This window comes from Arvicola amphibius, chromosome 4 (genome assembly GCF_903992535.2).
Source record: "Arvicola amphibius chromosome 4, mArvAmp1.2, whole genome shotgun sequence".
NCBI classification, from domain to species: domain Eukaryota; kingdom Metazoa; phylum Chordata; class Mammalia; order Rodentia; family Cricetidae; genus Arvicola; species Arvicola amphibius.
In genome coordinates, this window is record NC_052050.1 from 31,776,777 (window position 1) to 31,800,501 (window position 23,725).

General features: G+C 43.3%; 1 protein-coding gene and 1 non-coding gene across 2 annotated transcripts in view; both read left to right on the forward strand.

Annotated features, from left to right (window-relative positions):
* Ankfn1 (ankyrin repeat and fibronectin type III domain containing 1) overlaps window positions 1-23,725 on the forward strand; it is a 146,762-nt gene that overhangs the window by 58,062 nt on the left and 64,975 nt on the right. Inside the window, exon 6 of the mRNA XM_038328646.1 lies at window positions 21,405-21,502. Coding sequence (XP_038184574.1) covers window positions 21,405-21,502 — 98 coding nt within the window. The remainder of the gene's footprint in view (window positions 1-21,404; window positions 21,503-23,725) is intronic.
* On the forward strand, window positions 14,432-14,533 carry LOC119813784. The gene has a single exon (XR_005285245.1). It is a non-coding gene; the product is annotated as a U6 spliceosomal RNA (small nuclear RNA).

The window sequence follows — 23,725 nt, forward strand, 5'->3', positions numbered from 1 at the left end:
CACTGATTTCTTGCAACCTCTGTGTGAGCGATTTTCAATTGGTAAGTTCTGATCACGCAACAGAAATGGCCAATTGTTTTTCCTGTGATTACCAGAGCACTTTTTTCTCAATTATTCACTGGTTCCTTGAGATTCCCTTTTAAATGATAGTCTGTCCCTCTGTTTTCTACAGTATCCTCCCTCCACATTTAAACAGCCCAGCATACTTGACGATGTGGTGGCGAATTCTTTGCTGTTTGCTGAGGAATTAACAACGGGAAGGAATGTGTTTGTGCTGGTTCAGTGTTCCTCTTCAGATCAGAAGGCAGAGGTTTGGCCTAGCCATCCTCTGCTCAGTGCATCTGGGCTAATTCCGGAAAAGTCCAAACCCAGTAACAAAAAGAATCAGAAGAGTGAAGGTGATCTTAATAGATGAGACCTTGCATTTAAGCAACAAGACTCATCAGAGAAATAAAAGAAAAAGGCCTAAGTGCAAACCAGCTTTTAGAAAGTGTTTGATTTAAGGTGTGATGAAATATTAAAGAGCATACATCAAAATCATAAAATACACACACACACACACACACACACAGAGAGAGAGAGAGAGAGAGAGAGAGAGAGAGAGAGAGAGAGAGAGAGAGAGAGAGAGAGAGAGAGAGAGAGAGAGAGAGAGAGACCCTAGGCTCCTGGATCAGGAGAAACCCAACTATCACCCAGTCCTCTCTATATCTTAGAAACTAAACTCAAAGTCACAACATTATGTGACAGAGCTGAGACAAAATCTTGAGACTTCCGACTACTAACTCACTGTTATTTTCCAAATAAAACTCAACAGAAACCATAGAATGAGGTCAGAGGTCACGCGCCCAAACTAGGAATTTGAGGGGCTACCACACCTTGCCCATAATCTGAAAAGTTTGCAGACTGAGGTGAGATTTCTTGAGTTTGCAGACCTTGAGAGTTTTCAACAAGAGAATCTTGGCTCTACTCTGATCTCCAGGGGGTTAGAGTAACAAGCCCCTGTGAAGAGTGTCTTAGGCCCTTGCTACTTCTACTGGTTTCAGAGGTTCACAGCTCAGCCCCCAATTCCCTGCATTTTTTACTGGGTAGACCCTGGGAACCAACCCACCAGATCAAAATTTCCAGGCTGCTAGCCAGCCCCCAATCAGTGGAGGAGAGTCACCCACTGGCTCTCTGTTATAGCCACGGCCCTGGTCTAAGTAAGAACTGGACTCTACACTTTGTAGAGATTATAACTCACTGGGTGTCAATCACTGGGTCTATGCTCCTCAGTACATAGGCAGTCCTTCAATACCCAGGCTATAACACAGCCTTCCAGTTTCATCTGCCAGCACTAAGCATCCTCTGTCTTGTGCCTAAAACCCCAGAGCAGTTTGCCTAACCTCGGTGAATTCATTGTATAATCTCATGCCTTTGTGCCATTCCGTACGCTGTTTCCTCTGCATGGAAAGTCTTTTCACCTCTCCCCTTCCCGCCCCCGACGTTCGGATTGAATAAATAAATGGCTGCACGGGTGGATGGACGGATGAAAAATGAATGAGGCGACGAATAAATAAAATCTGAGTAGCACTGGGGAAAAACTGCTATCTCAAAGCAGCCTCAGGTCCCACTCGCAGACTAAAGCTAAAACACAGCTGTTTAGTTTTAGCATCCTCGTGGTCCACATCCGTCTTGTGATTATCGGCTATGAGATGCATAGCAAATAGCTTGAATGATCGTTATGATTCTGAGACCACAGAAATGAAGCAGACTATTGCCTTGGTGTTTGACATTAGGAGAAAGTTAATGTAATTCGGACAACATTACTCCCATTCCGTTGCCTTCTTTGAGTGCAAAAGGGGTGACATTATACCCGGGGTGCAGGTGATTGTGGTATAACTCTAAATACACTGATGGAGTTCAGTAGATATAGGGACCAGTGATTCACCAAATAAGCAGCAGAGAGAACAGGTTTGGCTCGGGAAATGTTAGCAATATCATGCCGCTGCATCTGACTCCTTTATAATAGTACTCATTAAAATACATCATCTCTTTCTGCTATCATCATCACGGATATTTTGACATAACCTATCAATGGATTCTGTAACATTAGAAGTTTCTCCTTCCTTGTCATAACTAGACTCAAAGTTGTGATAAAGGGAGAAGCCAGAGTGCTTGGGGAAGAGATGCTGCAGGAGTCCAGGCTCAGAGAGGAACAGCATGCCTCTGTAAGAAATAAGTGGGTACTGTTTGAAGTGTCTGTGGACGCTGGGTGAAGCCAGGTGGATTGAAGGAAGAGAAGGAAATGGAGATAGAGAGCTACTAACTGCTCCACAACATTCTTCCTTTCAATCCTTTGATACTCATTCAGTGAACATGGCACCGACCCAAGAAGACAGCACTTAGCTTTCTTAGCTAATTTGAAACCACTTTGGTATCAGTTGCCCTTTGAGATGGCAATGGTCACAATGGCTCTTCCAAGGAAAAGTACAAAACAATAAAAAATTGTACTGGCACAGAGACCCTGTCTATTAGGTCTCCAATATTATGTCTGTAGTAGATACAACAATAACAACAACAACAATAATAATAATAAAATAGCTTTAGATTCTAGGTTTTCAGCTTATAAGCACTCAATTAAAGACTCTGTGTTGTTAAGACAGGTAGACCCTTCCTATGGATGTGAAGTCCTCTTTTTAATCTTTCTGTCCTTTAATATTCAGTTAGGTACCTTCTTGCTTAATCCCAAAACAACATACCATCATCACCTAGATTTATCAGAAAACAATCTCTATTCTTCTGTATATGGAAAAGGAATCTAAAGAAAGAAAAAAAAAAAAAAAAACAACATGATGTCTCTGGAAACCAGCAAAGTAGGTGCCTTTTATAGTGGCACCAATTGCTCCATGCATGACGTCATGTTTTCTTTAAGGAAAGGTATCTGATTTGCTAGTTTCCTACCTGTATTTTCATCTCCATCAGCTGGTGAAATGAAAAAAATAAATAAATTCTTCCCAGTGTCTTCCAACAATAAAACCTTTTTTTCTGCAAACCCATATATAATCCTAAAACCACTTCTCTTCTAATATTAAAAAATTAATGGACAGACTGTTCACTTTAGGACTAAACTTTTTTTCAGCAATGACCATAACAAACCTTACTAATGCATGGCACTTGTATTTGGAATGTTCTATGTGGTCACTTACTGCAGATTGTTCTGCAATAGGTTTCCTAGGCCATAAAGTTTTGTCTCAGATTTTTTGATATAGTACATACTCATACTAAAATAAACTTTCTCCTCTTCATTTTACAATTCCAGGCAGCACCCAGCCACATACCCCACCTCACATGTTAAACTATATCTTCTTTGTGTATGCCACTACAATTTTTAAAGAACTAAGTAATTGGTATCAAGTGTCTAAAAAGCAAGACTGGCAGTTAGCTTATATTAATTTTTATTTCAAAGCTTAAAGAAATAAAAATGGCAAGAACATTCATAACCAGACAAGGACAGTGACCGTCTTTTTGCTTTGTTTCATGGAAGGTCTCATGGAGTCATAGGTGGCCTGGAACTCACACTCTTCCTGTGTCTATTTCTAAAATTCTGAGGACTTACAGATGTGTCCTAAGGATGTTGACCATCTTGATACAAAAAAATTACCATTCCAAATTCTTTTTAAAAATCTATTGAAGGGTAGTCATATAAGGTACTTGAAATCTCAACTTCTGCCTTAACACATCAATGGGCTTTTAGATTTCTGCTTAAAATGGGAGTACTCTGTTTTTTAAAGTGAATTACCAGAGCAACACAGTCCCCTGCGGCCTCTGTCTGGGCTCTGGCTCTCACCTTCTTCCTACCAGAGCTCACTAGCAGGTGTGCCAAGGCTGAACTTCATATGGTATCCTCCACCAGTTTACAGAAGGGAGGAAGGCGTATATTAGTCCTAGAACTGTAGTTGGTCCATGCAGAGGACGTCTAGAGGTAGCTATCTGTTCATCTACAGGTCAACCAGACCAAGGGCGGCACCACCCAGAATGGGCTGGGTCCTCCCACATCAATTACTAATTAAGAAAATGCACTACAGACTTAATGGCAGGCCAATCTTATAGAGGCATTTTCTCAGCCGAGAACCCCTCTTCCCAAATGACTCTCTAGCCTGTGTCAAGTTGACATGTAAGGTATCATACCAGCCATCAAACTAAAACATGAATTGGCCATGCCGTTCGTTTTTTTCTGTCCACAGATTTTCTAGGGGTCCCCATGAGATAAGCACCAGCCCCCTCAGGATAGTAGGCTGTCATCCAACCATCCCCACATCTTGCTTTTGTTCTGCACAACATCCCTCTCATAGCTGATCACGTTCATCTCTTTCAACTATAAGTTGCCCTGCCTAGAGTGCCCTTCTGTGAGCTGAAATTTCCATTTTTGCTACCCTGATCCTATCCCACTCCCAACTTTGTTGGCCTTTGAACTTCAACAGTACTTTACCCACAAGACTAATACAGGCTGTGTCTCATTCTCTTGTAGTTGTCGGTCTTTATCTGCTCTCAGGAGCTATGAGTCCTTCAAGGGGAAAGAGAACCACCTCTTTTGTGTTCACGTCACTTGGCAAGGTGACTTCAGTCTGCAGATACTTAGAAAGGTATAGCCTCATTTACAGAGACATGAACGTCTTCACTCTGGAAAGCATCATTGAGATGTGGTATACCCTCTCAGTATCCACAGGGATTTGGTTCTCACCAAATCTGGATGCTCAGGTTCAATCCAAACAATAGTCAAGTACTTAAATATAACCCAAGCCTATTCTTTAGTAAGCTTTAAATCCTTTCTAGATTACTTACAACACTCTCTTAGTTAGGGTTTCTATTACAACAAAGAGACACCATGACCACCACAAATCTTATAAAGGAAAACATTTCATTGTGGCTGGCTTACAGGTCCGGGGGGTTCAGTCCTTTATCATCGTGGCAGGAAGCATGGCAGCATGCAGGCAGGCATGGTGCTGGAGAAGTAGCTGAGAGTTCTACATCTGGAGCAGCCAGAAGAGAGACCTTAGGCCTAGCCTGAGCACTTGAAACTTCAAAGCCCACTCCCAGGGACACACTTCTTCCCACAGGGCCACATCTACTCCAACAAGGTCACACCTCCTAGTGCCACTCTCTAATGACCAAGTATTCAAATAGATGAGCCTATGGGGGCCATTTCTATTAAAATCGCAACAAATACTTAATGGAACAACAACACTAAAAAAATCTGTATAGATCATTGTCCAGAAAATAATGACCAAAAAAATACCTATATTCAGCTCAACTCATTTGTTTTTAACATACATTTTTATTATTTTTAAGCATGTGAGTATGTATTATACACATGTACCTGTGAATGCAGATGCCCACAGAGGCCAGGGGTGTGGTCTGTCAGTGTAGTGTAGTTGTGATATCCCCAATATGGTGCTGGATACCAAACTCATTCTCCGCAAGAGGCTCTCTCCAGTCCACCCATCTCCCCTTTAATTCATATCTTTGGTCTCTGGTGGAAGCCATTGGTGTGGAACCCATGAATACAGACAGCTAATTGTCGTTGCCATCATTAAAAGTGGGCAGTCTGGGCTGCGAGGACAACGCAGTCTGTGAAGCATCTCTCCGACAGGCACCAGGTCCTGAGTTTGATCCTCAGAACCCACAAGAAAAGCCAAGTGAAATGTTGTACATTTATTAGCTCAGCAGTGGAGGAGGCAGAGCTGGGAGGATGCATGCGGCTCTCTAGCTAGCTACCCTAGCCTACTGGCAAATGAGAACCCTCGTGTCAAAAAATAAGCTAATGGTTTCTGATTGACGATGCCCACAGTTATCCTGTCCACGCCTAAACACAAGCGGCACACAGTGGAAAACCTGAACAGTGAGAACACCAGACCTTTCCACTCAATGGAACAAGTATCACCCCTACTAAACCTGGATGGTGCCAACTTTTCAGGGTCCTGCAAAAAAGTGGGTGCGAAAACGCCCACTCCCTTCGCTGTGAGGTGGAGCCATAGAGCCATCCCTTCGGAGCTTCTCAATATCAACATTTTCAAACCCCTAGGCAATTGTTTTCCTCTCAATGTGAGTATTTACTGAAGTTTCATTATTCCCTGAGCAAAAGAGGCATTGCATCTCAATTCTAGGCCCTTCCGTTCCTTCCCACAATGGGCATGGCCAGTGTGCTCGAGCTATTGAAGTCAAGAACTACACCTCTAAAAATAAGAAATAATATATAAAGAGTCATTGTGAACTTGAATTAAAAAAATTAAAAAAGACGGAAGAAGGCAATGCAAACCAAATTTGCCATAACACTGCTGGACAGACCTCTCGACGGGAGGGGTAGGTAGGCAGTTACCAGCCCCAGGCCTGCCTTCTTGGCCACATCCTCCCCTGTTTTCTCACCAACAGACCACAGCTCCCCTGCAGGAAACCATGTCCATCTGCCTGGACTAGAGTGCGCTTTGCCCTTGGGCGAGTCTGCTCTGATCCCTAGTAAGGGCGATCCAGTTTCTTCCCTAGAAGAGAAAAGCTCTAGAGGCGGGAGGGACAGCCAAAGCAGCCCCCATGGTGATGAAGTGTTTCTTTGATCTCCTGCCGCTATCTGAGTGTTGTTTGGAAAGTTATTTATGGATGAAAGCATCCCCCCTCCCCGCAAAAGGACCTGCTGTCAGAAGGGATTTCAGCTCACCTCGTATCCAACCAACTCTGAGGTTTTGAGATGGCGACAGCTACATAAATATTGAATGGGCAATGGGATGCCAATGTTTTTATTGCTGTTTGCCACTGGACTCTGGGCAGAATGGAGACCAGTTACATCCACCTGGAGAGAGCTCATAGTTTTTGATATGACCATATTTGATTTGGAAAGTTTCGAGTACACAGGGTTGCTAATGGTTCTTGGTTTTAAGGAGTGGGGGATGCTGGAGTTCAGCATTTGCCGTGCCCGTGAGAGACCGTGGGACCAAACATTTGGGTTTACATAAAAATTCCACTCGCAGGTGCCTGAGGAGAAAGCAGCAGCTGGCGTGGATATAAGAGGAAGTGGGGGCAGCTTGTCCTTCCTTCCACCACCAAGGTAGAACTCTCACACCTCCTGTATCCCAGCGGGAAAGCTGAGCTAGGCCTCCCAGCCTGGACAGCCTGAGCCCTCTTCAGTTTGCGCCCACACACTAGAACTGTGGGCTTCCTAAAAGAGCTTTTCAGTCACTCACAAACACCTTTAAGTAACATTGGCCTGTCTCAGCATGACGCAGAACCTGCCCCCGGTCCCATCTCATCCGGTCCCAACTCATCTCGCTTCTATTTCCGACAATCGCCTGGCGGTCTCTTGGCCACTCCGTGACTCTGTGCTTCTGCTCACAGTGCAGCCTCTGCCTGGAGCCCCCTTCCCCAATCTCCTCCCTCGACAGACCTTTGGGACCTCCAGGGTTCTGCCAGGAGCCAGCCCCATCCCCCTGGATCTCTACTTTGGTCCCAGCTTTTAAGATTGGCTCCGCTCTGAGCTCACCTTTCTCATAAGAGCCATCTGTTTGGATTTTTCACATTCTCTTGTCAGCCTCTCCCAGTGAACTAGAGGCTTGAGAGTGAAAGTCGGACATTTTCCAGTGTCTGGTCCCTAGTGGGGTCTCAGTGAAAGACCTATAAATTAATCAGTCAGTCACCATTCGATTTAAAGTTAGATTTGATTTTCCCTCAGATGTGCCAACAATTAGCTTGGTGTGATATACAGAATTTAATAAATTCAGTTATCTTTATTTATATACACCTATCATGGGCACTCCTGCCAGGAGGGCCACAGAATTCTCTCTTCATCATCCATGGATCAAGCACTCTCCTCCCAAGACGTAATTATTGCCAATGACTTTCCTGTTCCACCTTGGCTGTCTTAAAACAATAAAAGACGAAAGACTTTTTAAAAGAACTGAGGAGGACTTTTCTCCACCATCCTAACAGTGGTGACCTCTCTTGAATATTTACAAAACAGTCATTTTGTTCTTCCTTTTCAAGTGTAATTCTGATAGACTCCTTTATTAAATGCATTCTCTCCTTTCAGAGAACTTTCTTGGGCACCTACGACACTGTAGTCATGGTCCAAGAAAAAGGGCATGTGTGGGCCAATCTACATATAAAACAGGTACGCTTGCAAATGCTCAACATTGTATGGTTTAGTTAGGTCCAAAGCACCAGTTCCAACGAACTTAGTGAATGCCACAGTGTCAAAGACTCTACATATGAGTACAAATGCAGACAGTAAAGGCGGAGAGATACAGGAGAGAGAATGCCAGGAAGGCGACCGGGCTCTTCCAGATGACCCTGCTGTACCTTTTGATGCTTTGATGCTGCACCTTTCGGGGATCTGGGGGAAACACAGACCTATTGCTTTCAACATGAAGTTTTCTTTGGTGCCCTAAAGCCTATGTGAGACTCCCCAGTGCAAGAGCTCCTGTGTGGACATGTTGCTGGGTGCCTCATCACCACCCAGGCTGAACCTCCCCACAGAAGAGCAGAGAGGGCTGAGCCTGGGAATAGAAAATGTGCTGCTTTGTTTCCCTAGGAGGCCGTGGCACACATTTTCTTGCCTTGATGGGAAAAAATCTAAAGATTGGATTTTTTTTTTCAGGATCAATAAGGTTCCTTGCAGAGTAATTTACAGTAGAATGTGAAAACAAACAGCACATTCCCCTGGGTGAGGCAGAGAGGAGACCTCCGCAGGCAGCTCCTGAGGTGGCCCCTTTCTCCTTCTTATTTACTTACTAATTTTTGTTCTCTCTCAAATTCCTTTAGATCCTTAGTCACAGCTTGGGAATTCGTTTGTTCCCGTGTCCGTCCTCCTATCACATACTTAAATTTGCCTGTCCCCAGCCAGGGAAGAGAGAAACAGGTGGAACACAAGAGAAGCTTTGTTGGGAACCAGGCATGTTCAGGAGGCTACTAAGAAGGTAGTGGGGAGGAAGGCAGATGGCGTTTGAAACAGACTCAAATTGTGGGCCAGCAGTTTCTCCAAGCTTTTAGCGACTGTTACATTGCTTCTTCCTACCCCTCTCTCCCTCCCTCCCTCCCTCCCTCCCTCCCTCCGTCTCTCCCTCCCTCCCTCCCTCTCTCTCTCTCTCCTTCTCCCTCTCTAATCAGTACTTATCTTGGCTCCTACATGTAGCTGTCATGAGAACACAAAATATACATTCATAAGACTCACAGTCCCCTGTTCTGTTTGGGGCTCCTACCACCAGTCATGGCTCCCTCTTGATATCATAACAAGGCAATCACAGTATTGAAGACAGCCCTCTTGGCCACAGGAAAGCAGACAGAGTTATCACCCAGGAGTCCCTGCTTAAAGTGACAGAGCAGAAGTCCAGTACTGCAAGCTGTTTGGTGGGACTTCCTTAAGCACAAAAGACCTGGAAATGGCGTGTATAGGTAGATCTCGCTGAGCACACAAAGATGCAGCTGTCGGGCTTGGAGAACAGTCCTGTTCACCACATGTACATGAGACGGCTCATCTTTTGCTCTCTTTGGGCGGCATTCCTCAGAAATGGGAAATACCCTTGCCATGGAGTTCTTCCTGAAGCAGTAAGGGCTTCACTCTACTCAAAACAAAACACAAATCTCCGATTCAGGAGGTTGATCCAGAAAAAGGGCTCTCAGTCACGCCAGGAAGAGGTACACCTCACCTGGCGATCTCTAACTGCCACAAATTCTGGGCCCCTGTGATTGTTCATTACAGTCTTCATAAAGCAAATGCTTCCTTAATGAACAAAAATTATCCTAAAAAAAAAAATCTAAACAAGTGACAATCTAGTTGGACATCTTACAACTCCATACTATGGCACTGTTCCAAAGAAAAAGAAAGAGTGGAGTTTATCTGGATTAGTGAACTATGAATATTTTCATAGCGTTCTAAAACTGCCTGTTCAAGAAGCCCAGATAACCATGGAGTAAGATATAATAGCGATGTATGATAATAAAATATTCATATAAATAACAACAAGACATCATACTAATGATGAAGCCCAGACAGTACACTTAATGGCATGGAACATTCTTGTGCCATTGGAAGACCTGGACTGGTAATTCTTGTCGGGCAAATACTCAGCATCCAGGTTTGTCTGTCAGTCCCGACTCTGTCACGCAGCTGCTCAGTGGAGTTTGAAGCTACCTTACCTTGCGCACTACGTCCTGTCCTGTACCGGTTTCTGGACCAGCCCTGCATAAAGCAGAAAGAACTGATGTGGCTAAGATGGACACTCTGCTGCCACTGCTCAGGCCTTTTAGGCAGCAAGTACTGGGTAGCTGACCTTCTGACCCTCACTGTGTCACTCATACCTGGGGGGAGGGGCAGTGATTTTGACCACAACCATCAAAATGTTACCTGATTTATGCCAGAAAACTCTCCACCCATCAGACACTATATCCAGATGGTTAGTGAGTCTACTAGAACAATCTCATATCATTTATCCACTACACAACAGCAAATGCTTAACTTGTACCTTGGAGGGGGGGGCGGGTATGGGGGAAATGTGTGTTGATGTACACATGCATGCATCTACACAAATGAATCTAGTATGAATTTTACTGCTAGAAAGGACAGGATGTGGCTTATAAACATCAATAAAATATGTAATCGTCTTTATTTTAAAGTCCTTATAATCCAATAACCTTCCCCAGATGTATTTACTTACTTATTTGAACGCCTGAATCTGTAGCCAACAGTCATAATTAATATGTAAGTACAATTTGGATGTTAATATTGGCTATTTTCATTCACCTAACAAGACAAAAATGAAGCAATGAAGTGTAGAAGGAGCGGCGGGGCTGCGTCCTGCCACCCGGCCGCTGGCTAGCTTTACACCCGAAATAATTACACGGAAACTGTATTCTTTTAAACACTGCCTGGCCCATTATCTGTAGCCTCTTATTGGTTAATTCTCACATCTTCCTTTAACCCATATTTAGTAATTTATATAGCACCACGAGGTGGTCTCTTACCAGGAGAGATCTTAACCTGCATCCATCTCGGAGAGGAGAAGCATGGTGACTGCATATGGCGACTGCCTGAAGCGTCTCCCCAACTCTGCTTCCTTTTTCCCACAATTCTGTTCTGTCTACTCCGCCTACCTAATTTTCTGTCTCTTAAAGGGCCAAGGCAGTATCTTTATTAATAATGAAAGTAACACATAGACACTCCTCCATCAATGAAGTCCTCTTAGGAACCTGACTTGCTTACCAATGATGTAGGCAACAGCCTTATTAAATCAAATCACAGTTTTAAAATATTAGAGAAGTGTTTTCTCAATTCTCTGGGTGATTTACTACGCAACTGCCACAGAAAATTCTCACTTAAAGTTGTATATTTACTTATTTAAGTGTGTGTGTGCATGCATGCACACACATGTGCAAGTGCATGCCGTGACTTGGGGGAAGGGTTTTGAGGAACAACCTGCAGCAGTGAACTCCCTCCTTCTGTCAAGTGGGTTAGGGAGTCAAACTTGGGTCCTCAAGTCTGGCAGCAAGTGCCTTTACCTGATCTTACTGGTCCTGAATATTTTCACTTTAACCTGCATTATTAGTAGCTTCTCCATTACTTTCTTAAATCTAGACTGTGAATCAGTAAAGTTCTCCAAAGGATCAGAGAATAAATAAATTGGTCTTTGTGAGCCACATATGGTCTCTGTCACATATCTTTATGTGTATGTTTTGTTTTTACAATCCTTTAAAAACACACAGAAAAACTGAAACTAGCCTTTGCTTGCGAGCCACACAAAAGCAGCTTTGGGTCAGATCTGGAATGACAGTTTGCTGATACTTTGTCAAGACAGCTCGCAAAACAATAAAACACACTGTGATTTATAGCATCTGCTGATTCTATGGTGTAAATATCCCCTCCGTGGACAGTTCCAAGATCACGTGACTTCACTGGACAGGTGCTGAGAAGATGCGGCAGGGAAACATTACCCAGTGTGCAGCCGTAGACAATGGAGTAGGCAACCGCAAGAGCAAAACATGGAGCACAGAGTCTGAGCATTTGCTGCTTCTTGATGTTATTTATTTAGCTTTTCATTGATATATATCAATGAAATATATATACATATATACATATATACATACATATATACACATACATATATATACATATATACATACATATATATACATATACATATACATATACATATATATATATATATATATATATATATGTAGTAGTTGTGTGTTGACCAAGTTTCTATCAATTTAGTGATTTCTGTAAGTTAACTGCAGCCCGGGACATCAAACATCCTGTGTGGCTCCTGGGATCAGCTCTGACTCCCTCCATCTCCCTATCTAGGCCCCCTAAAAAGTCACTGTTATACTGCACGGTCCCAAATGTAAATAAGTAGATTTTGAACTCTGTACCTTGTTGTAGTGAGGAGCTGCGGGCAGGCCTGCTTTTCATCCTGCCTGGCTCCCGCACAGCTAGCTTAAAACCTGAAATAACAACACACAAATTGTATTCTTTTAAACACTGCTTGGCCCATTAGCTCTAGCCTCTTACTGGCTAACTCTCACATCTTGATTACCCCATATTTAGTAATCTGTGTAGCATCACGAGGGGTGGATTACCGGGAAGATTCTAGCCTGCATCCATCTCAGAAAGGAGAGTCATGGTGACTGCTTGAGGCATCTGCCTCACTTCCCTTCTTCCCAGCATTCTGTTCTGTCTACTCCACCCACCTATGTTCTGACCTATCAGGCCAAGCAGTTTCTTTATTAATTAACCAATAAAACAACAGATAGATTGAAACACTCCTACATCACCTTGTCATCTGTCTGAGACCTTCCCAACACTTCATTTAACAGCCTTAAAAAGCAAGTAGACAAATCAACTCGGGAGATTCTTGGGGTTTGAGGATTATTGGGTTCCCATTTCCTTGGCTGGGGCAAATTCCTTAGACTTTGCCATCCCAGCCTGCAGAAACCACTGAAGTAAAATTCACTTAAAGGCACCCCACCCCCATCCTTATGGGTCAGTACAGCATCTGAGAGGAAGAGGTCCTATGTATATTATGGGAGACATTTAGCTGGGGCAGCTGGGCTTCTGAAGATCTGAAGTATTCAAAACACATTTCATACTGAGCATGGCAAGAAGGTAGGTAGTAAGAACAATAAGAAATAATATCTCCCTTATAGACATGCAAAAGGATCGAGAAAAAGAATAAATTTGATGAAGCCACAGTGGCATAAATGTTAGAGAGTTCAGAAGACAAAGACAATGTAGCAGACCTTTTGGGGTGCCTTGTAGCGCTTGCTCGCAACTTTAAAAAATCTAGACATTCACACATTTCTGCTCCCTAGATGTATCTCAGTATAGTGCTGGAAATAGGATGAGCAAAACCCAAGAGCACAGAGAATACATGCAGGTAAATTAGCTCAAGCTACTTTTGTGGATTGCAAAATCTGACAATAAATAAATACAGTTTCCCAATTCCAACTTTGCTTTTCATCTTCCAGAAGGAGTAGGTGCAAGAAGGCATCTCTGATGTTGGGGTGTGGGGGGAGACTTTTGCCCTTAATTTAAATCATTGTTTTTCTAGGGAAATTTAATTTGGGGAAAAATGTTTTTCTAATTAACTGGATGACCGTGCTCTGTGCAAACAATAAAGATTCTTGTTTGAAAGTAACGCATGCCCCTGCTCCTAGGACTACCAAGGGAATTTAAAATGAAAAAAAAAAAAAGACGCGAGCAGCTCTGACCTCACATTTTATCAGAGCTGAAAAGACTCCCCGGCTGCACAGTTTTCACGTGAGTTCCCGATTTAATTTTTTTTTTTTTTTTTTTTTTTTTTTTTTTTAATGATTTATTTAACTTTATGTACATTGGTGTGAAGGTGTCAGATCCTGTGGAACTGCATTTTCAGACAGTTGTGAGCTGCCATGTGGGTGCTCTTCCTAGAGTTCCCGATTTAAAAGCCACAAGTGTTGAACGGGTTCGCACTGCAGCGAGACACCTTTTTCTCATCGCTAGAAATGGCTGTGATGGGTTGCGATCTGGGTCTCTCAGTGAGTGCGTCCTCCCATCCCTCTCTGTTCTTCTTGTGCTGGGGTTGGCCTGCAAGGTTCGAAACTGCATATTCAGATGGCTCAGAGGACGATTTCATAATGCTGGTGCTAGGCAGGGCAGTCTAGCCAAATTCCATTCATTAGCTCAGGCGCCAGCCAGAGTGTGACCAGCAAGAATGCCGTTTTGGTTCCATAGAGAAGTTGATAGGAAATCGGAAATGCCTTTTTCTATTTCCCCATCTGTCTCTTTCTGTTTCGGTTCCTAGGAGGCAATATACGGACAAATGGAGAGTCCAGGATTCTAGACTATGGAAGAAAGGAGTTAGTCGCTAACTCAGCCCCTAATGCAGCAGTTCAACCAACCGCGATTCCCTTTTTGACTGTGTCTTTGATCTATTATGACACCTCTTCATATACTAAAATTGGAACGATACTGAGAAGATTAGCATGGTCTCTGTGCAAGGATGACACACGGATTCATGAAGCGTTCTGTATCGTTTTTAGCCAGGCAGTGGTGGCGCACACCTTTAATCTCTGCACTTGGGAGGCAGAGGAGGCAGGTAGATCTCTGAGTTTGAGGCCAGCCTGATCTACAGAGTGAGTTCTAGAAAGGCAGGGCTATACAAGAAATCCCTGTCTTGGGATGTGGGGGTGGGTGGATGATTATCTATGTATTGGCATCAGATGTGTGTAGTTAGGCTTAAAGCATCCCCAAATCAGAACTCAAATATCCAATCCACCTGACAGTTCCAGAGCTACCGACACTGCCATGAGAAGTAAGGTGGGGGCTTTGGAGAGCAACACTAATTGCCCATGGTTCCTGCCATAGAGGAGCATTAAATCTATAGAGGAGGCCCCTAGGACCACCACGGGAACGACAATCCTAAAATGTAAGCTGCTCTGACCTCCTAAATGTAAAAGGCAAAACAAAGAAACGAGAGCTTCTTGGAGACTTCTGAAAGTTGCTGGGGGAGGGAGAATTGGCAGGGATGCTTCCTGCCCCGGGGAAGTCAGGAACACTACAGCACCAGATCCTTTGAAGTAAGGGACAGGGAAGCTTTGGAGGGAGAGAACATACTAAGAGACAAAGCAATGTAAGCAATGAAGGGGGAGAAGGGGCTGGGGGCGGGGAATATCTTTCACAGCATACTCTTCCCAGGTACACTCTAAGCAGATGGGCTGGGGCACCTGTGACCTGAGGCCCTGCAGGGTGGCAGTGTTGTTCTGCTTTGGATTTTTTTTTTCATGCAGTATTGTTTGTTGGCGCTCTTGCTTCTGTATCATCTTTACCCTTCAAAACAAAGCAGCCTGAGACTTAGGAAAGCGTGCAAACCACAACACTCTGTGGCTTAGGAAGTTGCTTTCTGTTTGTGCACACAAATACTTCAGAGTTGTGAATCTTCCTCTGACTTCAAGTCTGTGAGACTTTCCATCACATCAGTGATTTTATGTGACCAGTCCAGACTGTCGGGAGCTCTTTTCTTCCTAAACTTCTGAACTGTGTTTTAGATGGTTGTCAAGTCACTGTCTATGAAGCTAGAACTTTCCAGCCCTGTCTTAGTTCATTTTCTGATGATAGATCAAAATACCTGAGATGGGGTAATTTATAACAGAAAGAGGCTTGTATCTAGTGTCATGGCTCCAGAAGCTGAAACGTCCAGGAGCATGATACCAACAAGAACATCATGCTTCTTCAACTTGTGCCTGAAAGCAGGAGTGTACAGAGGAAACAATCCACTTTTATGGTAGCTAATCAGGTCCCATAAGAATTAACCATTCCTGTGAGAGTGGCATTAATTCCTCTAAACCAAACCGTCTCTCAAGGACACTACTGCCTCCCACCACTAGAACCCTGGACACCAAGTTCAGTGCTGTAGGAAATTCTACAGCCAATAGCCTTTAAGTTAACCCCTGGGGCGTGGCCTCTTATACTATTTATGCCGATGTAAAGCATGCATCCGGCTCTCTTTTCCAGTGGGATTCGGTTGCTCTTCTCTGTTCCAGCAGAGGATATTGATTTGTGAGTCTACCCCTAATTAAATAACCCTCTATTATTTCAATCCTGAGCTAGTGTGGGATTTCTTTTAAGCATCCTTCTTCAGTTCAGCATGGCCAGGACAAACCAACCTCAAACCATAGCTTCAGGCCAAAAAGAGCCCCCTACACACACACACACACACACACACACACACACACACACACACTCTACCCCATTCCACCCCCACCCAAAAAAGTAGATGGAGGAGAAACACTGTTGGCAACCCAGAACCAACTGGCTATCCCAAAAGGGAGAACTTTTCCCTCTGATATGAATTCTTTTTCTCAAACCCCTTTACCTCTGAAACGCCAATGAGTCACGGAATCTACACAGACACTAAGTAGGATCCGGCGGTAACTCCAGAGCAGCACCCACGTCCTCACAAACCTGCCTTTGGTTTGCTTTTGTCTGTCAAGAAGCCAGGCCTCGTGTTCTACTGAAACATGTTTTTGTAAGGCAAATTTCAATAGAGTATAAATACTTTTGATTCAGACAAAAATAGTGGTTTCTTCAGAAATGCTAAGCATTGTATCTTTGAGCAAAGTCTCATTAATCGCCTGCCAAAAACTCTGTTACAATTCCAAACCCTTGCCGGGCGGTGGTGGCGCACGCCTTTAATCCCAGCACTCCGGAGGCAGAGGCAGGCGGATCTCTGTAAGTTCGAGACCAGCCTGGTCTACAAGAGCTAGTTCCAGGACAGGCTCCAAAGCCACAGAGAAACCCTGTCTCGAAAAAACCAAAAAAAAAAAAAAAAAAACAATTCCAAACCCTTCCTCTGACTTGAGGCTGCCATTTGAATTGTTAGACAGGAGTCCCAGCCCTTCCCTGGAAAACTTCAGCTTGGGATTCCACGCTGGGGTCTTCTTCCTGTGGATTGGGATTTAGACAAAAGTGTTCCCTAGAACTTGGCATCTTGGGTGGCAAGAGTTGATCCTAAAGTTTCTCCACACTACTGTTGACTGAGGAGACAAGATGGCTCTCCAGATGACTCTGTCTGCTGTTGACTCACGTCTGTCTCAATGTGGGCCCCATTTTACAATGAGACGCAGGAGGCCCTTGTCACACCAATGCATAATAAATGCCAGTGTGATCTGGGCCCTCAAGATTGTTGTTTTCCATGCTCTGCGTCAGAGAAGAGGGAGGAGAAAGCCTGTCCTGGAACTCGCTGTGCTGGCCAATGACTCTACAGGTCATAGGGGCGCCAGGGTTCTATACTCCCTGAACAGTTCCTGGGGGGCTGCGTGATTGTGATGCTTGGGATTTGGCACCCAGAGACTCAGAAGCAACCCCAAGGAACAAAGCAGGAAGGGGCAGGTGGAGCCATCTCATCATTGCCACGGGTATTAGAGCAGTGGTTCTCAACCTGTGGGGTCATGACTCTCGGGCTTCAGGTGACCTTTTCATAGGGGTCACCCAAGACTGTTGGAAAACACAGATATTTATAATCCATAACAGTGGCAAAGTTATAATTATGAAGCAGGAATGAAAATAATTTTATGTTTTGGTACAGTCAGACATTCCAGCTCCCAAATAATGACACAGGACTTTTTTATTAATTATGAAAGCTTGGCCTTAGATTAGGCTTGTTCCCAAATAGCTCTTAAAACTTAAATTAACCTGTTTATGTTCATCTATATTCTGCCACATGGCTCATTACCTCTCCTCAGTACTGTAGGTCCAACTTCCTCCATATCTGGCTGGCAAATCTCCTGCCTCTCAGATTCTTCCCTTGAGTTCTTCTCTCTTTCCAGAAGTGCCACCAATCCTCTCCTGCCTAGCTATTGTCTGTTCAGCTCTTTATTAAAACAATCAGATGGTCTTCTAGACAGGTGAGGTAAAAGAGAGACATCTTCACACAACTGATCAAATCTCCTACAGCAGTTAGGGGTAATTGCAACATGAGAAATTGTATTAAATTGTTGCAGCATTATATTATTAGAGCAAGGGTATTTTTGTTTCTAGAGTGCTCCCTTACATGTTGTTCTTTCTTGATGTATTTGCTGCCTTTTAAAGATTTTTTTATTTTATTTCATGTGTATGTGTGAGTGCATATATATATATATATATACCTATATATATATATGTACACCACATGCATGTCTGCATGTCTGGTAGACATCAGATCTCCTGGAACTGGAGTTATGCGCAGTGACTAACTGCCATGTGGGTGCTGGGAACCAAACTTAGGACCTCTGTAAAGGCAGCCGGTGTTCCTAAGTGAGCTCTCTCTCCAGCCTCTGCTACTCACTTTTGCTTTGAATGTTGTCTCGTTTTGTTGTTCCTGCTGCTGTTTATCTTCAGGTCAGTGTGACAGCCCACTCTGAAGACAAAGTTCTCTTAGTTTCACTTTAAGAGACTCTGCCTCTCTAAGAGCTAGTTGCTCACAAGAAGAAAAATCTATGTATCTTCTTTAAAGTACATATGGGAGCCAGACATGGTGGCTCACACCTACCATTTGAAGGTTGAGGTAGGGGGTCCTCATGAGTTCAAGGCTTGTCTAGGCTATATAGGACTTTCCAGGCTGGCTTGGGAAACAAAATGAGATGCTGCCTCAAACAAATAAAATAGATATTTATGGGTTTCAGGGTATATAATATAAAGCAATGAAGGCATGGATTAGGAGTTGATACATAATCTTGATCATTTGATTCTAATTATATTGTATAATATGTCTGAGAGTTTCAAAGGCAGGAGACAGAAAAAGGTTTACATTAAAAAAATACCACTATTTTGTAGAAAGTACTATTTGGGGTTGGGAGCAGTATACGTACATAAACTACAAAATCTATACTTAGTACCAGAGAGGGAAATAATAAGGGCTACTTCTCAGGTTTCTCGCAATCAACATACCATAAAACAGAATGCAGTGTTAATGTTAACAAAGTATGCTGGGAAAACAAATCAGAGTTATTCAGTTATCTATGTCCGAGGGCTCTAGAGTTGACTTTGCTGAAACTCATTGGCTCATCAGCATTTCACCAAGCAAAGGTTGGAAGGATAAAAAGTCACAAAGAGTAAAGTATATAGAATAATCCATTAAACAGAGGCTTACAGCAGAAAGCCCTTCTTGCACACGGCAAAGGACAAGGATAGTAGTCTTAATGTGTAGGTCTTTGGATGTCTTTTTAAGATTTCATTTCGTTCCCAAAGCAACTGGACACAATGAAGGGATTTTAGGAAGAAGAATGAATAATGACTTCAATCTGTAATTCAAGCTGCTGTATGGGGCTTCACCTGTAAAGAGAAAGAGCCAAGCAGAAAACCCAGCTAGGAAGATCCCGGGTATTGATCCTTGTAGTTACCAAGGCATTTCCAGGATTATGATAATGGAAAGGGAAATGGGGATCTGGCAGGAGACATTTTGAAATTAGTAGTCAATCAGCTGTAAGGAAGCAGGAGAAAGATGGGGCAAGGGTGTTGTGAGACCATTGTTTGGTAGTTGGGTAGATGGAAATGCCACTTGTTGACACTGAGAAAACACTCTTGGCAGAAAGACATGCTGAGGGAGAATTCAGACAAAGCAGGGGCGCTCCTGGAGAGATTTACAGGAGTAAGTTAAAGCACAAGAGAGATGCCAGACCTAAAGCTCCTACTTTTAAGACCCACAGAGTCACAAATGATAAGGCCAGCACCAGGGGCAAGCACACAGAGTGAAGGGAAAGTCCAACCAACCCCACCACCATCCTGCCCGAGGAACACAGCTTCAGCTGGAAAGGAGAAGAGGAGGAACTAGGAAGAACCTAGACAGAGGCAGTCAAAAGGTGGGAGAAACCTAGGAGAGGCGTAACCTAGAAAAGGGAAGGCTGCGGAAAACTCAGGGAAGCCAGCAGTGGCTGCACATCCCACATTGGGGCTGCTGTAATTATGGGAGCTCTAGGAAATGTAGGGCAGTGATGCCCAGAGAGTGAGGGAAGCAAGTGTGACTTGCAGGAAACAAAAAAAAAATGGGGCCAGGGATAGAGACAGCGGCTCCAAAATTAGAGATGGGTGACCCACAGGGCGGCAAACTGAGAGCCACTTGGACTTAACTGCCGAAGATTAAGGTGTCATAGAAGATAGATAGACCTTCACGTCTCCGGCTTGTCATCAAGAGGCTGTCCATGTAACTACAGCTCCTGCTGGGGCGCAGCTTGCTCTTAGTCCCTCCTGTATGTAAACAGTTATATAAGATGCTCCCACCTGTGATATCCAATCATTTCCTGACCATGGCCTATGGACCCAGTGGAAGAGGCTGTGAAAGCATACAGCCACATAGTACAATGGGAGGCTGGGACCAGCGGAAGATGCTCTGAACGCATACAGCCACATAGTACAATGGGAGGCTGGGACCAGCGGAAGATGCTCTGAACGCATACAGCCACATAGTACAATGGGAGGCTGGGACCAGCGGAAGATGCTCTGAACGCATACAGCCACATAGTACAATGGGAGGCTGGGATTTGGGCGATTTGAGTGTGGACTAACACTTACTTTGGGATGACAGAGACGACGAGCACTAGACAAGTTAGCCACAGACCCAGATCCAGCACAAGCTCCTGAGGAGGGCTGGGAGAAGGCTCAGGGAGGAAAACAGAAGAGGTATATGAGACACCACAGGAAGAGGGTGTTTGCAGAAGAGGGCACTGGATGATAAAGAGGAAATGAGCAGAAGTGTCTTCATTTGAGATGAGAATGTAACCAGGACTTCAAAAAAATAAGACCAAGTCAGGTTTAGGAGGCTAGTGCCCCAATGGACCTTTTGTTCCTCGCATTCAGCAACTCATACATTGGACTGCTATATTCAATGACATCTTATCTATGACTGTGCCTGAGTGTATGTTTGTGTGTGCATAGACACATGGTATCTTTATATAGCAATGGTATCATGAACAAAAATCAGGGCCGTTCACCCCACAGACATTTCAAGAAAAAATAAGCTAAATGCCTGTAGCCTAGTGCATCACATTGACTTAGGTTTGTTTAAGTACAGTCCACAGTGTTCTTAAAAGAAAATTACCTAATAATGAATTTCTCAGAACATCCCTGTCATTAATAAATGCATATTTAATATGCATTATATCTCGCATTAAGAACATCATAAAATGCATGCATTCTAATGTATAAATTGTATCTATCAAGATTTTAAAACTTATAAGGTATGTATATGAGGATTGATTTATTTTTCTCTCAGAGGAGAGCTCATCTTTTAAAAAAAATGACTTGGAAAGTGATTTGACATCCAAGGAGGATGGTGAGCTAGCTGAGGATGCAGGGCTAAGGGTGGGGGTGGGAGCTGTTTCTTGCAGTGTTGCTTGTCACGTGACTGAATCTTATTTTATTCCCCTCCCCGTAGTGGAATGGAGCATGTCTAAAGACTTTTCCCCTTTGGCTGGGGAGATCATCATGGACAACTTGCAGACCCTGAGGTGCACAATCACAGGCCTCACCACGGTAAGGGTCCTCCTGATAGATGTGCCATCCCCTGCCTCTCACACAGGATTGCTGGTAGCAGATGCCTACTCTCCAAGCGACGGCCAACACCCAGTCCTCTGGCAACAACTGCCATTCGTTAAGTGTGATATGTCTGGTATCCATAATCTGAGTCTCACAAAAGGCTAAGCAGACAGCATGAACCACTTTGTAAGCTGCCATGTTCGAAGAGATCAGAAAGAGACGGGCCTCATGCGAGCCTTGAAAGCCGCTGCCTTCTGGATCACAGTCTAATCTGCAGGGGATCAAAGGCTCTGAGGGATCCAATTTTGACTCCCAGTCTGATGGTAAAAATAACAGCCTCATCTAGCCCTCACCCCTACCGCCTCATTGAGATCAGTCATCAATGGGAGTCACACAATTTCCTGAGAGAAATCCTTTTCCCCTGATTAAAAGGAGAAAAAAAAAAAAAACCTGCTTAAATCTGCTACTACAGAAAAGAAACTATATATGGCAAAGGTACAAGCTCTATGTAGCTAGTGTAAACCAACTTCAATTGTGACTGAAAAGCTGGAACTAGCCATGTTTATTTGTTTAACCAATCTAAAATCAAATATTAATTGCTAATTTTGAACCACAAATGAACATCCAGAACGCAGAAAAATAAAAACACCTAGCAAATCTGTTCAGACTGAGGGACTGAATTTCCTCAAACAATTGCAATTCAGAAGATAAAAGATATGATTTTTAAAGCAAGCTCTTTTAAGAGTAACCTTAAACTTTTTAAAATAGAATTCAAATAATTAATATCCTAAGATTTTCATATGGGAGGAGCAGAGAGATATTTCTGTTGTTTTCTTAGAGTTTATCCGATTAAAATAGTTATCTGTAGCATATAATCCTGAAACCCAGCATTAAGAAGCTGCCATCAACCAACGGCATCCAGTTTATTCTCAGAGAATTCTTGGTGGTTTGGTCACCACCAAGAATCCTGACTTTTAGTCCTAATCGCATGTCTATACCAGAGACCAGAACTGTGGATTACCAGAGCAAACAAAGCCCCCCGAGTGGGTGGCCCCAGAGATGCTATCAGCTGAAGGCTGGCTCCAACACCATGGCTCGCATGGTGGAAGGAGGCCAGGAGGAACCCCAGGGAATTTCCATTGCTTAAAAGAAAGAGTGATATCGTGATAAAAATGGAAAACTCTCCACAGAGGAGTTCTCTGACATCGAAACTGGCTTCTCTAGGGATGATGTTTTTTCCACTTTGCCATCCAATAAGAGTGATGCAGACATTATACTGAGCATATAAATGCCTGGAAGTGAATTTATAGAACTAGGCCATTCCTATAACCTTGAGGTGCATAAAACCCAATTTTCAATGTTAGAGAAAAGGGTGTTAACGTCATCACATGGTAAGGCAATATCATTGAAATCCTAGCAAAGTCTCCACAAAGGTTTTGTTTTAATGCAAATGCCGTTATACATTTACAGCAAGCAATCATTCATCCAACATTGACTTTTCTAACACCCCTTTGGTTTCACAGAAAAAAATAAAAAGGAGGAAAAAAAAAACAGAAGAAAAGAAACCGCAAAGCAAACATTAAAACCATACAAAACATTTTAGAAAATTATCAGTAAGCAAAAATTAGCTTCTAATTCTTAATGCCATAAAAAGATGTCAAAGAATACAGGCCGTTCTTTTAATAGTGGCTTTAAAATTAAGTCACATCAGAAAGTTGAGTTTTTTTTCTTGCTTGAACAGCTGAGTAAAGGATATTCATAGACGCATTATTTATTGTGGCACAAAATGGAAAGAATATCAGAATCCACCAGTGAGGGACTGGTTGAGTAGATGAAGGCTTCTGCTCGTAGTGAAGTACTATGCAGTCACTAAGAGAATGAGGTCTGCCTTCGTGCGGTGGTCTACAAAGATATTTATTGTAGCTTGTTAATTTTCTACAGTAATTTGACCAGCTAAGGATAGTGTTGCCTGTTGCCTCTAGGGAGGGGAAAATAAATAGAAAAAAGTGATGGTGAGAGGCTGCTGTTGTTAATAAGCCTTGCAGAACCATGTGGGTTGTGAGAATCTGTGGTTTTATGGGGTACGTGCATACGTGTGTGTGTGTGTGTGTGTGTGTGTGTGTGTGTGTGTGTGTGTTTCTTGAGATTTTTTGTTTTGTTTTTCTATTTTTATTTATTTTATTTTGACTTGTTTGTTGGTTTTCTAAAGAGAGAAAAAGA